Here is a 17,258-nt window from a genome sequence, read left to right as displayed (position 1 = left end):
AACGTCACTTCAAGTGCTCGGTAGTTCTAGTGTTAGTAGCCATCTAGTAGGTAAAGCGTTGAATTATCGCAAATCGAACTAATCTAAAAAATAGTACACTGAACTACTCGATTTTGACTGATTTTAATGATGATGTGCGTTCTAAATACCACGAATAAAAGAAAATAAATACAATCGGTTACGTTCACTCCTTAATCAATCAATTAACGATGCTTTGTACTTTCTTATATCAGTTGGCTACAGAACAGCTTCAAACAAACGAACGACCTGCTGCAGAAATTAATTGAGAAGAATTGTAATGTAAGTGTAAAGGAGCTGGACAACGGAACGACCGATACCGGAAGAAATCGAACCCTGTTACCAGGAAATCATTTAAACGATTGGATTTCAAGAATTTGTATCAGCAGAAACATTGTATTTCCATTAAACGTTGGTCTGAGCGTGAATCGTCAGTCAGAGATTGCGGAGAAGGTCCACGTGTTTCAGGAAATCAGGTACTCGAGAATTCTAGTGCATTTAATGCTGGAACTGCTGATCATTTAAAATGATTCGCGTGTAATTTCTTCTGAAAACTATAAGATAATGCATTTGTAAGTTGCTGCGTGACATTCGATTACATTATGCGGGGTAAGTCGAGGACAGATGGCCGTTTTTTAACTTGAATTTTGTCTTCACCTATTATATACAGATATGTACACTAATTTTGTTTACTAATAATTTTATACAAAGTGGTAGTTTATTAATAATTGTAACAAAATCCCGACGCGCCTAGCACGTCTTTCCGGCACAAAAAGAGAACTGCATTTACTATTTTACAACTAGTTTACTATCTTATAGCTCTGATTGGCTAAGTGTAACTGTATCGATGAAAATATCAGGAACTGGAAAATAAAGCCAACAGAAAACTGGCCCAGGAAAAATGAAAATTGTTGGATTAGCTGAATTTCTCAGCCTGGTAATCAATCAATCTAAATATTAGCAGTACATCATAAATATTAATGACACCTAACAAAAAGTAAAATATATTTATGGAAATGAATGTACCTATGTAAAAAGGATAATTAAATAGGTCTCTGCACAAGATTCGCTATACCACTAAAAAGCATTGAAAATATCTGACAATTTTAATGGGATCATTATTAATTCACAATTTTATGAGAACCATCTCAGCACAGCCACCTCACCTGGAATTACCCTAAATGAAAATATTAAATTTTGTTCAAATAATAGAAACTGAAGGCAAATACCTCTATAATTTCAATAATCGCAAAATAAGAAACCTGTATAATAGTTTAAGTATTATGTTTTTCGACCGATGTTTCTCTTAAAAAAAGGAAGGTAATGCATTAAGTTACCGGAAATAAATTAAGAAACCGGTAAATGGACGAATAATTTTTTGTTCGAAGGTACATCCATTTGGAACTGTGCATAATCATGAAAACAGTGAACAAAATATTCGATTCACAGTTACTGCTTCATGTAATCGTCACCGTGACGGAGTTTATCGCGTCTCTGTATTTCTCTTACGAGCAATATACTGACCAGTATACCAAATTCATTATTACCTTCCGAGGAATTGCTCTTTACACGGCGCAATCATTATTCTCATACTGCAGGATTGTTCTAGTGAGCCACATTTGTCAAAACACCATCGTAGAGGTGAATACTTTGGCACCTATTGTTAGCACCGTCATTTTCCATATATCATTTTTAAATTGGCTATTAAACTGTTGATCCTCGTGCAAATGTTTTAGGACGTAATTAAAAAAAATCGGATTGAAATAGAAAATTGTTTCTCCTAGTAAATATTAAATACATTTTCCATACATTGTTTTCAAGCTGATTGCTAGGCCGCGGATCTTCATGCAAATGTTAGGGAACACAATGAAAAAAATAGAAGTTTCATATAAAATTCTTTCTCCTAGCCAATATTACAAAAACCTCCACGCTTTGGATGTCTTATGTAAATGTTTGTTTATATATTTTTTGTGTAACGTGCACTCTATGCAATTCTGCACTTACAAATTTCGCCTAAATCCAGCAGAATCCTCAGTCTACTGATTATCGTTCGAATTTCCAGGCGAAGAAGATAATACGAATCGTCCATATGTGGTCCATATACGAGCGTGATCTCGAATTGCGAAATCAGGTGAGAATATTCTAAAACAGTCTTCATTAGGCGTTACGATCGATAATTCAGATATTTTTCTAATGGAATGATGCAAAATTGCCTTTATTAGACGTCACAATCCAAAATTCAGATATTTCTCTAATGAAATAATATAATGACATGTTCCAAACTTCATATTCTAAACAGCTCAGAACCTCTTTTTGGTATCCACTGTTTGTCAAATAACAATAATTTCTCGTCGCCGTTTTATTAATCTCTTTCAGACAACTTTGTTCTTTCTCCAAATGTCTCTCAGCAACATAGAAAAAGAAGAGAGCAATTTCTTCCGGCTGAACGATAATTTTACACGCCAGGTATGTCGAAATTTTTGTCATGCGAATTCACACAATGATCCACGGAATTTTAATGCCAAGATTCTTCCCCATGATTTCTGAATTCCACTGTTACAGAACATCGTCAGCGTGAGCACGTACGTTATCGTTCTGATACAGTGGCACCAGTCAATGGTTAATGGTCCATTCATGAAATCCAATTCTACTTTGTTCAACTAGAGTCGCCGTATCGAAGCAACAGATGCTGCTGATGTCCACTCATGATTGCCTTTAAGTCTATCCTCAAAAAGAACGATTCTCTTATTCTCGCCCTTCCTCATTTCTGCTTTTTACTTCCACAAGCCTTTTACTCTGTAATCTTCCCAAAAAGTGATATTTAATCCATACCAATCGTTGGTTTGAAACCTAGCCCAAAGAAAATGATTCATTCTCACCTTCTCTGATCTCTATTTCTTACTTTGACAAGCCTTTCACTCTGTAATCTTCGTAAGCAATGAAAGTTTAATTTTTATCAATTAAATGGTTTTTAAACCTGATCCCAAGAGAAGAATGATTCTCTTGTTGTTCCTTTTTCCTACTCTCTAGAGTTTTCTCACTCGGCGATCTTCGCGAAAAATGAACCTGACCTCTCTACCGTCCTTCGCTGTCGACCGTACAGCTCGATACAACGTTTCCGTGCACTGTCATTATCGAATTAAACAAATATCGTTGTAATACAACAGTCGCCGTCGTAAATTGCTCCCTATTTGCATAGTACGCGTTGATAATCGATTACACTGACACAGCAGCTACGATTTTCGAGCAATCAGCTGAGTGAACGCAATTATCCTGATACGCGACCGGTTCATCGCATTTCCCCGATAACCATAAGTAGACGCGAGTTCCAGGCAAATGAAATTACTCGTCCCGCTCGTCACAATTATGTCGAAGTGTACGCGACGCTCGCGTTTCTTTCTGGCTACTAGTTCCAAGGAGAACGCAAACTCGCTGATGTCGTAATTCGTTAACCGTTTGCGTCGTCCTGATCGACATCGAGCAAAACGTACGCAGTGCGGTGAAGATTTTTCGATGAAAGAGAATTGAAAGGGGAAGCAGATCTTTGATATAATTCTTAAGAAAATAAAATAGAAGGTAAAAGTAGAAGAAGTGGAAGATAAAATCCTTAAGAAAATAAAATAGAAAGTAGAAGTAGAAGAAGTGGGAGATAAAATTCTTAAGAAAATAAAAAGATAAAAGTAGAAGAAGTGGGAGATAAAATCCTTAAGAAAATACGAAGATAAAAGTAGAAGAAGTACAAGATAAAATTCTTAAGAAAATAAAAAGAGAAGGTAAAAGTAGAAGAAGTACAAGATAAAATTCTTAAGAAAATAAAAAGAGAAGGTAAAAGTAGAAGAAGATAGAAGATAAAATTCCCAAGTAAATAAGAAAACGGTAAATCAATGAAGACGAACAATTTCAACGACGTGACCATGATTGTCACCGTGTTCAATCGCATTACTGGATTAAGGAATCTCAGTGACTCCGACACGCGATACTCGACACTGTTAAATTACTCGTATAAAATGTTTGTGATAGCTTTTACAGGCTTCAGCGTTTATTACAGCCATTTGTTCGGGTTAGTGACTCTGCGGCTCAACCTAAAAGTTGTGGTTTACGTTATCATGGGATTCGGCTGCTTCTTTTCTTTCATCTGTATAATTGTACTGTCCTGGTATCATTCGCAGGTAGGAGAATTATTACTTACAAGAGAAAGGTACAGGGACTATTTTAACGTCTATTTTAATCGAAATGAGATAAAAAATATAAAATCGAAAAATCGAATTGAATTTTAAAATTGAAATTTAATAAAAAAAATTGAATTCAATGTCAAAATCAAGTGTTTCGTTTCATTGTCGGAATTTTCGATAGAAAAATTTGTGTTTACACGAAAAGTCGTTGATCCGGTGATGAGACAGTACTCCCAGTTGTCGATTTCAGGAATTTTCGATGTTAAAACGGAGGATCGCGGTCTTGGAGGAGAGCCTGACAAAACTAGGGGTTGTCATCAATCATCGCAACATACTCATTTGGACAATAGGGTTCAATATTGCTACGGTTTTGAACTGGACCATAATAATAGGGTATTGCATAATGATTAGCTTACGTGCTGAAAAACAAGTTTTCCGGATGTTGCTCAGCCAAATCGTGTTGAATTACATGATGAACATCGGCGGATTGGTCATGCTGGACTTCATGATGTACGTCTGGTACGTGATCCTTTCCTCTGTTTCCGCCTTCGACAACGATTTCGTGTCGAGAACAGTCCAGTTAATACTCGTTAAAACTTTCATGCAGTTGAAACAATTTTCGTAACAAAGCAGAAACTAAAGAGTCACGATTCATCGTAACGATTGTTCTACTATCTTTCTTATACTTCGTACGATTTATAATAATATTAATAAAGATTTATTTAAAAAATGGTGTTTCTTTTGGCAAATACTATTATTAGAAGAAGAATCTTCAGTTGTCACTGTCGAATCAGCGTGCCAGTTAACACGGAAATTCGAAAAAGTCGATTTCACGGTGAAGTACTTCTAAATGTTAATCCATAAAAACTGAAATTCAAAAGACACTGATTCCTCTGTTGGTCTTTAAGTGGGCGCACAAGCAAGAAACAGGTGTACTCTTGCCATTTCTGTAAAGGGATTAAAAATAATTAATTTAAATGCTTGGTAGTTCTAGTACTAATTTCTCTATTGATACTCATAATACCAGGTGGCTAAAATTTGGCTTCGAGCAAACGAATGATCTCCTGAAGAAGTTCCTCGTGGATGGTCGTCAGATAAAAATGGAGGATCTGGACAACAAAATGGCGGAGGACAAGCTAGCGCGAGTAATTCCTACGCAAAGGTATTTGAGCAAATGGATATCTAAATACTCTACTCGACGGACGCGCGTGATTCCATTGGAGAAGATTCCGCCAGTGAAGCACGAGTTGCAAGCTGTGAAGAGAGTCCAAATGATTCAAGAGATCAGGTACCTGAAACTGTGCTTAAATTATACTTGTACCTAAACTGCTTGATCGGTGTTCCTATAAAACAAACGCGACAGTCATAAGTAATAATTTATTGAACGAGTAAAATTGTTAATGTAAAATCACGTTAATTATAAAAGTAAAATAAGAGGTTTTCTTTATTCTAATTGTGACGTATAATAATATAATAATATCGATGAATCAATCGACGAGGAGGTGTAACGAGAATGATTTTCTGCTCAAAGGTTCATCCATCTTCAACTGTGCAGGATCACGAAACTGGTAAACAACGTATTCGGTATGCAGCTCATGGTTTACACGGTTGTGGTCGTGATATACCTCAGCTCGATTCTGTATTATCTTTACACGATATTTGTCGGCTCAAGTTCGGACACGTTCCAGATTCGTGTCTTTAGTTTGTTACCGGATCCGCTTTACATGTGGTCGAAAATCATTTTAGTCACCTCTATTTGCGAACGCGCTGCCAAAGAGGCGAGTCTTTCTATATAATTATTATTTCACTTATTATTATTTAATTACTACATATTACTTCATTGAAATGGAAGCTAATTTTTCGATTATTTCTACGATCTATTATTAGAGGTTCTTTCTCAATTTCTAGGCGAACAAGGTGATAGTGATCATCCACGAGTGCTCCATTTATGACATCGACACTGAATTGAAAGACGAGGTGCGGATCATTCTAAAACAGATCTTTTATTTAACTTAATTGAATTCTTATGTAATTAAATTCCTGTTTAATACACTGTACCAGTGGAGTACGATAATGACTGTTTCATTTGTTCCATTCACTTTTCGTATTTGATTTCATTCTTACCCTTTATAGTCCAAGATCTTCTGCCAGCTCTTTGTCAAAGAACGATAAGAATGCATGACAGACGCTCTACGATCCGAACGAATTTATAATTTACAATTTCTTCGTAATTTCATGATCTCTTTAAAATAGGCGATCTCTTTCCTTTCTAGGTATCACAATTCTCCTTGCAAATCTCGCTCAACCAAGTGGGCGACACGAAGTGCAATTTACTTCCTTTGAACTATTCGTTCATACGACAGGTTCGTACGCTACTCTATGATCGATATTCTCGATGCAGAACGGCGTGTGACCAATCTCGTATTTTTTACCGTTGCAGTGGATCAGTTCCATGACCACGTACCTCGTCATTATGATACAATGGACCCAAAGCTCAATAGACGATGAAACAAAGCATCAAAATACAACCGATTCTTTTATTTAATACTAATTCCCTTCCAAACGAAGAATAAATTTAATTGGTCAAATAACTATGCTTAAGCCTCATTTCAATGCCCTCTGAACAATATATTTACATTCTTAACACTACAATTGCCGAGCGTAACATGATCAAGACGCAATCCTTATCAAAATTGTAACAATATATTTTCTTTGGTTTCTTCGTGTATTCATCATAGTATTCAATCGAAGCTATTTATTTTCCAAATCATCTCGTATATTTAACGCTTTTAAGCTGCCAATACTTGTGAAATAAGAGAACTGAAACCCGCCATTTTGACGAGTGCGGTAGTTCTAGTGTTAAACAAAACAAATGTTAAACAACATTTAACCTTTATGCCTTGTATTGCATTGTCCTTCATTCTTGTCACTGTCCTCACCTCGAATGCTTGAGAATTATTCAAAAACACGAAAGGATTCTCTGCCGAAAATCGATAAGAAAAGCAAATTAACCCTGCTCATTGTGCAAGTGTCGTTAAAAAGACAACTTTTTGAGACAAAGACAACGCGGCGTTTGCCGAATACGCACTTCATTATTTCATTTTACTGCGCGCACAATGAAAGATTTTTCAAACTAAATCCCACCGTTAACTGGTTAACACTTTGAATGCTATGGGGGTTACCGGTGACCCCCAGACAAATTGAATTACTATAGTTCACTCAATTAAACGATGATTACTTGAAAACATTTCTATATTATAAATAATGTAGGAGAAAGAGAATTTTATTAGAAATAGTATAATTATTTCTTGACAACTCACAATAAAACACTAACTAAATGAAACAACGCACACACTATTTATATACTCAGATGCTCTTGTCTCACTCACACACTTTCTAGAACATTATTTCATTGCCATGCATTAACTTCACATATATTTGGAATATTCTAGATTCATTAAAAAAACGAACATTATTAACATACAGAGAAAATCAATATAATCTAGAATATTCCAATGTTTTGAACATTCATTCAGAACGCGCTCACACACACAGTCGCGTCATTCATCTATTGCACAGACTCAAATACATCCATTCCCACAATAATGCTACCTAATGCGATGACATTCATCCAGATGAATGATTTAATATTATATTTCTCCCATTTTGTGTACTTTGCTCTATGAAATCGTGCGGCATTCAACGCGTTAATGCACGGTGAATGTACAGAAATATTGAGGATCACGTCAGGGTTAACGTCCAATTGGGTCAAGCGAGTGGACACGTTGCCCTGTTCCTTGTCCCCGGGTCAAGAGGCGTGATCGACAGAATTCACCGTACTGGACAATTTGCTCGTGACCGGGATCATCGTATTACCGTCGAATCGACTTACCGTCGCATCTAATTGCGATAAAACATTCATCGCGAGGACAAGATCGATCCGGATAAGCGGTCAGTCCTGCTCGTCGGTTTGCCCGGCGATTGATTCGCACGTTCGAGCGAGTAGGACAGTGAATCGTCGTAGTTCGCCCGGTTCGTATCGGTTCGCGATGTTCCAGCTGAAGACCTTCCGCGAGGTGTACAGACCGTTGCACTTCATGAACCTGCTGATCGGGATGGGCTGCTTCGAGTACTCTGGGGAGAAACGCGCCTGGAAACTCGCGGAGATCGTCTACGCGATCGTCTACTCGATCCTCGCCGCTTACGCTGGGTTCTACATCCAGTCGGAGCTACTTGTTTATTGCACTCTAACGAAGGAACTGATGGCGTGGTTCTTAATGTCCTTCAGGGTGAACAGTTTCCTGTCAATTCTGTTGATCATCGTGACTAGAGTCAAGATCGAGGTACGTTTCTTCTTCTTTTTTCATTTCAGCTGTTCCCTAGTCACTTCGACCGCTGTGTCGGTCGAATTCTGGTGATGTAACTGTTTTGTATACATAGATTTAAAAGTGAATGTCATTGGATCTTTGAGATGCGCGTAGCTTCAAAATTGCTTAAATACAATTACAATAAGGAAACTGATGTCCAATAAAAATACTTAGTAACACAGCTAGATGATAGTGTAACACGTGTACTGTGATACCAAGTCATTAATCATTATTTCTAATGCCATTTGCCTTTGTTGTGAAAGAACATGTATTGTTACACGAAACGTTCGAAATTCTTGTGGCAGTCAACGTTTTCAGTTTCGTTGGGAAAATTAGTTGAGCGGTGGATCTTGCTATTTTATTATTACTGTTGCTATTACTGTTGCTATTACTAGTGAAAATAATAAAGAACATTGTAATTGATAAAATGATTAGTCAAATATAAATTACAGACATGTCCTCTGACAGATGTATAAATTTGATCAACCTGTTGGTTACCAAAGCTACATATCTGTTTAGAATATTTTATTCGAATGTAAAACGCAGGGTATTCATAAAATGTTTTCTGAATCAGAGTCTGCGCTCAGCAATCAAGCTGATAGAAACCAGCGACCAGAGGATGGAGAACATGGGGTTGTCGATGCACCGTTCCATGCACTATAAGGAACAGATTAACCTACTCGTCGTTTGCGGTGCGGTGTTCGTCGGATTTACCGCGACCACCTGCCATTGGCAATTAACGTCAACGATGCCGATGCACATTAAAATAATCCTCGGCTCTGCCACGTACTTGCCACTGATTTTAATAACAACCTGTGATGTCACCTTCTACTTCTGGATCAGGTATAATTTTCCGGTACAGACGAAGTTCCACTGAAAATAACGTATATACAAACGCAACTCACGTAAAGATCGTAACAATACATTTTGTTTTCGATTTCTTCGAATATTCGTTATAATATTCAAGCGAAATTATTTATTTTCAATGTAACTTCAACGTAATTGCAAATTAAGGGAACTAAAGCCCTCCATTTCGACGAGTACGATGGTTTCTTCTTGAAATGAACTTTATACTATACCTAACAGCACTCAGTCCTTTTACAAACAATTAATAACGATAACTTGGACGATCGGCGAGAAATGCAGGTACTTGAGCATGAAGTTCTACCAGCTGAACAGTTTGCTGAGGACCATGCTAACAACGACGATCGATTCGCCGATGCACAAACGGATCCTGAAGTTGATGTACGATTTCGAGATGAAGAGGCTCGGGAAAGAGAACATCCACGTCGCCAACGGGAACGCGAACACAATGAGGGCGGTAAAGTAAGATTCCAATTTCTCAAACGAACTGAAACAAATCTGATATGTCTTCGTAAAGAATATCAATGTTGACAGATATTAACAATAAAACCACCGAGCAATAAAATTGATTCTTTTCTATTTTCTTATAAAAACTGTAAAAATACATTTATTGAAATTTCATTTCGCTCATAGTTTGAATATATATAAATTATTTTGAGTCAGTCGGTAGTTCTATTGTTAATAGACTTCCATATCGTTCAACGTTGCTAATTAAATATTTATTCATGAGCAGTTAATCGTTGTTTCTTTGAATTAGAATGTGAATGGGCATCGATAAATTCTCTTATTAGCCAAAAAATAATTCGAATGGGGAATTGGGTGAATCAATTAGGTAAAATAATTGAAATTTCAGTTACTTAGAAGAGGTTTAGATGATTGAAAATAGATAATTAAGTGTTTGGGTAGGATATTACATAATGAAAGGTCTAAAGAAGTCTGTTCTTATCACCGTAGACAAATTCACCTGCAATTGATCAAAACCGCCAGGACGATAAACGATTACTACGGGACTCAAGTCCTCTTTATTACGTGCAATGTTTTCGGCTTCCTCACAATGTCTCTGTTCTTCGCCTACAAAATTCTGTTCTCCGATCTAACAAACGAGAGATTCCAAAGCCATTTCTCACCGCTGGCTTTGTATGTATTATTTTATATGTCGAAGCTCGTCATCGTGAACCACGTGTGCATCAAAACTAGCAACGAGGTGAGATTCGAACATTTGTTTCAAGGAAAAAGATTTGTACGCCACTGCGACGCCAGAATAAGAGAAAAGCATTCGTTTCGATTGAAAACTGTAAGAAATCTATCGTTTCCCAGGCTTTGGACACTGGCGACCTTGTCTGCGAACTTTACGAGCCTTCAACATCCAAAGAGTTTCGCGCTGAGGTTAAATAAAACGTTAAATAGTCGTTAAGCGAATAGTTTTATATAGTTTTATATAATATTTCTATAGTTTTTCATTCTTGTATATAGCTTCATATTGTTTTATATATTTTTATACACCTATACACAGTTTTATACAGTTTCATATAAGCGTATATAGTTTACAAAAGTATTTATTATAAAACAGAAAAATTTCGGAAGAGTATCGATGTTTCTTAAAACATAAAGAGTATTAAATTACAACGTTCCATATTATTTTAACCATTTCTCGTTTTAGATTCGAGACTTCATCCTACAGATGATCCAGAACCCATTAGTGTTCACTGCTTGTGGGTTTTTTGACTTGGATAACACATTTATTCACGGAGTATGTTAATTATTATTGATGCATTAAAATCAAGCTATTCCAAACTATAAAGATATTCTACTTTCAGCTCGTGGGAACAATCGGCACTTATCTAGTGATCTTGATTCAAGTGAGTGAAATTGATATAGAAGATGACAGCGTGGCGAATGCAACCATGTCCACAACCACAGTTACAATGATTTAACGAGTTCAGAAAAATCGAAATCTGCCACTACGTGCACAATAAAAACTACTTCTTTCTGGTGGAAACTTATTTAACCCTAAATTTAACTCGATAACTAAACATTCGTCTAAATAGTCCACCGAACTTCACCAGTTTTGTGAGTTTGAATTCAGGAGCACACGTTCAACGTATACCAAGACTGCAAACGTTACTTTTGAATGCTTTTCTATTTTTTAATTAAAAAACTAATAGAACACGTCTTAAGTTGTGCTACTTTGTTTGAAATAAATAGGAGAAATAGAAAAATATACATGTCTTTAATTTATAGTCTACGAGTCGAATGTTTAGTTACGGAGTAACACTGATTTAAAGTTAGTTACCCAGACTTAACCAGAATGTGTAAATAAAATTCTCGCAACACCTTGCTCGAGGCTTTAGGAAAGCGTTCAGAGCTACTTGGACCTTCGCCCTAACAATTTTCCACCAATTAGAACGCGGACAGGGATGATACCTCAATTACACTACTCCCTGTGCACCCTACGCGATTCCAGATGGAGGCGTTAGCCCGTGAAATTCGGTAATCCTGAAACTCGATAGCTTGTAATTCGGTAATGGTGGTTCTTCCTTTGATCGGCCCCTAACCGATTCTTAATTCGCGAAAACGATGTCACGAAGTATCAATTCCGAGCTCGTCGCACGATTAATTTCCTTTAATTAATTCTTCTTGTATCGTTCATACAACAATTCGAACTTCATTTTTATTCTATCGAATCCCGTGTATGGAAGAAAACCGAATTTTAACCCTTTGCACTTGGAAGTTTCTCACTAGAAATATTTAACATTCCCTGACGAGACAAAGACGATATTCTTTGTAACTAACTCGAACAGAAATCACAAGTATTTATTGTACATTGAGGAACAAAGCTGTTTTATTCCAATATTTCACATATCGAGGCATTATACAAAGTTCAACGTTAAATATCAGATTTTACAGTTTTATGATCCATTATTATTCTGCGAACAATTCTTCTGATGGAATAAAATAGGTGGAACGAAATATTGGAATGAGATAGTTCTATCCCTTGATTTACGCGAGATTAACCTTTATATTAATTGCAAAAAGTATCATCAAAGAATATTTATAATGAAGAATATCGTCGAGTGCAAAGGGTTAACATCATTGAATATTTATAATAAAAAATATCGTCGAGTGCAAAGGTGCTGTTGTACTGTACAACAAGGATAGTCTGGTGAAAAAATACACGATCGACACACGTTTACAACTACCGTAACATTAATTGGGAATTAAGGGTGCGAACGACGTTGGCCGTCAGGAGCCACCTGCTACTGCGTACCGTTCACCGAGGGGTAAGGAGAATTGATATATTGCGCCCAAGGGGGCAGGGAGGCTGCGTGTGGGCTAGTTTTGATGGGCACGAACTCCCTACCATCCCCTAATCCTCTCCCCTCTCGTTAACTAACATTCGTAAGAGATACCTCGGCTTTATTGTCGATTAAATTATTCCAGTCACTGCAGTGGAACCCGAGATGCTCTGGGCTCATGCATGAACAGATAATTTTCCATTTTCAATTACTTAACCGATATCCCATCGTCTCTGTTCCTTAAAGTAGAAATCCGAGTCCGAAAGACAATTTAAAACATAACTGAAAGACAATGAAACATTGGTTATTCTGAACACAGTTAATTATTATAAACTATTCTCCAGAGAGGCAACAGATTCGCTGTTGTACATGTACTGCGGCAATAAAACGTTCAGTACAAGATTCATGTATGCATCGAATAAATAGCTAGTTTAGATCTTCAAGAGAAATCTCTTTAAAATACAATTCAGCTAAGAGAAATTGAAGAAATGTTTGACGCTGAAATTGGAGTTGCAAAAATCCTTCCACATTGAACGTGTTAGTTTAGTCAAAGTTAGTTTCAGCCTATGGAACAATAGGGAGCAATATGGCTGTACTGACTTCCTCGACCAAAGCATATGGGCCGGATTAGAGATGGAGATTTTAGAAGAGTAAACGCAAACAGACTGCTACGATTCTAATAATCCGCAAACGTCGTTTATCATGTCGCGACGGATTCACCCTTAACATGGCCACTCCTACTCGAGGGTGGAAGATCCGATCGCCTCCAAAACGTTTATCCCCTCTTGCTGCTTATTGATATGAGGTAGGGCGCGCTGTACATTCCGTGAATAGCATAAAAAAGAACATTGCCATGGGACAAGATTTCTGTACATGAAATATTGTCTATTTCTGTAACAAATAATATGTACAAATTTATATTTACAGAGTGTTGCAGTTACTTCTTCCCATATTTCAGTTTATTCTTGAATTTTTTCGGATTTATTCCGTATGTCTTTAACCTCTCCGGGTTCAGCGAAGCCATGTCGCTGTTGATTTCCATTGGTTTAGAGTCTTTTCCATCTTTTCTGTTCAACTTTTTGTTCTTCAATTTCTCCTTTAGCTTCGTCTTCTTTTTAAATTGCTTAGAATTCACTTCATTACAGTTCTGACCTTCGCTGGTACTCTTCTTCTTTACTGACTTACTAGTTTCCTTATCTTCAGTTGATTTAGGATTAGGTATTTCATCATTATTTAGTTTCTTTTTCTTCTTTTTCTTCTGCGACGATTCTTGAAGTTGTTCAGGTTGTTCAGGTTGTTCAGGCTGTTCAGGTTGTTCTTCAACTTGTTTTCGCTTCTCAGCTTTCGTTTTCTTCTTCTTAGACTCTTTCGTGGCCATTTCAGAAGTGTTTGTAACATTCGTTTTATTTTCGTTGAGATCTGCTTCACCCGATTTTCCTTTATCGTTTTCAGGGATAGGTAGAACGTTTTGCACTTCTTGTTTTTTCTTTTTCCTACGACGTTTCTTCTTTGTCTCCTTTTCTTGGTCATCATCAGTTTTAGGGTTGGTAGCATTCTCAGTCCTATCTTTTTCTTCCTCGTCCTCAGGATTCCTGAAAAATATTACCCGCATGAAACATGTGACAATATTATTCTTTCAAAATTTTAACATTTATTCTTCCAACCTGAATAAACTAGAGAGCACTTTTCTTTTAAGTCCTTCATTCCTAGCCTTTTGCTTGTACATTTGAACATCATTTAATTCTGCATGTTCTGGTTTATACTGAAGAGCCTTTTTCAAAGAACACCATTTATTTAACTCTTTGTCATCTGCCATTAAAATCTAATTAAATGAACACATTATGTAAAATATTAGTAAATAAATCATTAAGAAAGGTATTGAATAATATGTTTCTATATATTAACCTCTTCTACACTCAAACCATAGTCATTGGGTACAACTTTCCTATATTTAAATCTACATGGTATATCCCCAATCATATCCTCATAGTTTAAAGAATAATACTTGTCAAAATACTCTTCATAAGACTCATATTGTTGAGGATCAAATTTCGGCTTTTTCTGGGATATCAATTCAGCAAATTTAGATTTCCGTCTGCGTTTTCTTTTCTTCGTTCCATCTTCCTCTACGTGATTACCTTTGGATGCGTCATAATCAGCATCCATCTGAAATGTAAACAATCAAATTAGAATCTCTTAGAGAAAGAAATTATAACAATAAGCAATTACAAATCAATTACATTAAAATCTGTGTCTTCACAATGTGGTCCTTCATCTTCGTATGCTTCATAAGTTTCTGCATTTGGATCATAGTTATCCCATGTGCTTTCAATTTCAAGTTCTTCGTCAATATCCGGAAATTCGGGCTTTACATCCTCTTCAGGACCCGTGTAATACTCATCATTGAAAATTTCAGTCATTTTTTTATCGTATTCATTAGGATCAAAATCACCTTCCAAGTCAAGATCATTAAACTTCATATCTTCATTTCCCGTAATCTCTTTTAGTTTCTCTATTTTCTCTTCAATCTCTTTCCTTTTTAATGCCTTCAGCTGTTTTAGTTCCTCTTTTTTCCTCAACTTCTCTTCTTCTTTTCTTTGTTTTACTTCTGCCCTCTTTTGCGCTCTACGTGTGTCTTTCCTACGCATTGAATTTTCCATGGTACGTGGGAACCTCTTGATAAATTCTTGATCTGGTTCCTCAAATCTGAAGTTGTATTTATGTTCAAACTCCTCTTGTTTTTCTATATTCTTCTCATCTTCTGATAAATTATCATCACTATCATGTGCTAAATGTATATCATCTATGTCAGAGCCTGCATATTCAGTATCTAAGTATTTATTATTCAATACATAGTCTCTTAGAAACTTCTCATTTGCATCCAAGTTAGGATTAGACCAAAAGTCACGTAAAGGTTTGAGTGCTTCCTGTTCCTTCTCATTTATACTTGATTCTTGTCCTTTTAGCCATTCTTTGTAATCTGCTTCTTCCTAAATAAGAAAAGCAATGTTTTCCAACTGAGAACTGGGAGAAGCAAAGGTAACTTACCTTTTCTTTCTCTTTCTCAGATTTCGTTTTTGGTTTCAATAAATTGCCAGCATCATCATCATCGTCATCGTGCAATGCATCCTTGAAACTTTCTTTTATTTGCTTCTGTTCTTGATTATATGTTATTTTCTGAGCTTCTACTTCACTTTTTCTTAATTTATCCTCATCCTCACTATCGCTGAACTTTCCTTCTCGTTCTACAATAATGTTTCTTTCAAAATCTCTTAAGTAGACAGCCTTTTCTTTTTTAGATTTATTAGGAGATTTCTTTTTTTCATGGTATGACTCTTGTACTTTATTAGTATCATCAAAGAAAGTTACATCTTGATTATAGATCTTTGGATCCTTCTTCTTTAACATAGCTAAAGTTTTATAGAAATCTTTATCGAACTGTTCTGATACCTCCTGTAAAAATAAATGTAATTTAAACAGAATATATAAGGTTCAGTCACAAATAAGATTACAAGCATACATTTTCTTCTTCCTCAGAGGATGATGAGCTTTCAGTATCAGATTCTCCATCTGACACAATAGTTCCATTGATGTCTCCATACTTTGTTTTCACTGAAAAATTAACACTCACTTAGAAACATTGTTTTGTGAATTAAAATCATAAAATTTAAAGTGCACTTACATTTGTTCAACTCTTCCTTTTGCCGCCAATTGGCATAATTTTTAGCATAATCTGTGTTTATTTTCAATTCTCCTTCTGAATCAGAATTGTCACCATTAAACAGAGTAGGCATTATGTTGATCAATTATTTTACAATTTCACGGACGGTGCAAATATAATAAACAGATGTCTTCTGTTTTCAATTGTTTAAAAAATTATAGATGAAATTCCTCAGAAGACATTTTTATTTGCAATAAAGAGTCTTTTTGCTTATCAAAGGAAAATAATTTTGTATTGTTTAATTAATGATGATAAACTATAAAATTAACCACATAACTTATATTAGGTTATGTTTCACAGGGATGAAAACCCACATGCTTCTCATAAGACGGTACTTGGAGGAAATATATTGTGCCACAAAGCTGTAAGTTCCTTGCGCAGAAACGATAGGAATTATCAATTCATTTCACAGCAGTAAATACATAGTGGCATCATCTAGCGATATATGTGTGGCACTATTTTGGCTAGTAGATTAAACATTTTGCCGTCGATGGCGCTATGTATTATATGTATCATTTAAGCGAGTTCATGAAAATTTGTAATTTACTCTAATTCAAGGATGTCTAAATTGGTGCCTGCGGACACTCTAGTGACACTCTTCTCACGAGAAGTTACCTTGTCCATACTTACTTTTATCTGTTTGATTAAACGCTACATAAAACTGTTCATATACACAGTCTCGAACAGCTTCTTGAGTAGAGGTAGTGAGGGAACGTTGTTTCGGAGTTACTAGCATGAGGGAATTAAGTTAAACATTTCTGCTCTAACTTTTTATATTTATCATATTTTTCCACATCGTTCCCCACTATCTGTCCATGAT

At 36.1% G+C, this 17,258-nt stretch overlaps 3 protein-coding genes across 5 annotated transcripts; 2 read left to right on the top strand and 1 right to left on the bottom strand.

Moving 5' to 3' along the window:
• Positions 1-3,253: 3,253 nt before the first annotated feature.
• On the top strand, positions 3,254-6,758 carry LOC143174389 (uncharacterized). Its single transcript, XM_076366216.1, has 7 exons — positions 3,254-4,187; positions 4,441-4,709; positions 5,218-5,478; positions 5,722-5,968; positions 6,099-6,167; positions 6,464-6,553; positions 6,631-6,758. Exons 1-7 carry the CDS (start codon positions 3,903-3,905, stop codon positions 6,733-6,735), a joined length of 1,326 nt encoding a protein of 441 aa, XP_076222331.1. The 5' UTR covers positions 3,254-3,902; the 3' UTR covers positions 6,736-6,758.
• Positions 6,759-8,010: 1,252 nt separating this feature from the next.
• LOC116430464 (putative gustatory receptor 28b) lies at positions 8,011-11,381 on the top strand. Of its 3 annotated transcripts, none has more exons than XM_031984657.2 (7): positions 8,011-8,533; positions 9,132-9,400; positions 9,704-9,883; positions 10,376-10,625; positions 10,739-10,807; positions 11,082-11,171; positions 11,239-11,381. In XM_031984657.2, exons 1-7 carry the CDS (start codon positions 8,240-8,242, stop codon positions 11,353-11,355), a joined length of 1,269 nt encoding a protein of 422 aa, XP_031840517.1. In that variant the 5' UTR covers positions 8,011-8,239; the 3' UTR covers positions 11,356-11,381. The 3 variants fall into 3 exon arrangements, with proteins under 3 accessions (XP_031840517.1, XP_076222332.1, XP_076222333.1); XM_076366217.1 differs by lacking the exon at positions 8,011-8,533 and adding an exon at positions 8,654-8,892; XM_076366218.1 differs by lacking the exon at positions 8,011-8,533 and adding an exon at positions 8,965-9,046.
• LOC116430458 (protein KRI1 homolog) lies at positions 10,924-16,889 on the bottom strand. Its single transcript, XM_031984635.2, has 7 exons — positions 16,400-16,889; positions 16,238-16,329; positions 15,766-16,170; positions 14,958-15,707; positions 14,623-14,883; positions 14,382-14,539; positions 10,924-14,309 (listed from the first exon to the last, which is right to left on the bottom strand). Exons 1-7 carry the CDS (start codon positions 16,509-16,511, stop codon positions 13,655-13,657), a joined length of 2,433 nt encoding a protein of 810 aa, XP_031840495.1. The 5' UTR covers positions 16,512-16,889; the 3' UTR covers positions 10,924-13,654.
• Positions 16,890-17,258: the final 369 nt, after the last annotated feature.

Source organism: Nomia melanderi, chromosome 3 (assembly GCF_051020985.1).
Source record: "Nomia melanderi isolate GNS246 chromosome 3, iyNomMela1, whole genome shotgun sequence".
Lineage (NCBI taxonomy): Eukaryota > Metazoa > Arthropoda > Insecta > Hymenoptera > Halictidae > Nomia > Nomia melanderi.
This window is presented reverse-complemented; position numbering and strand designations above follow the sequence as displayed.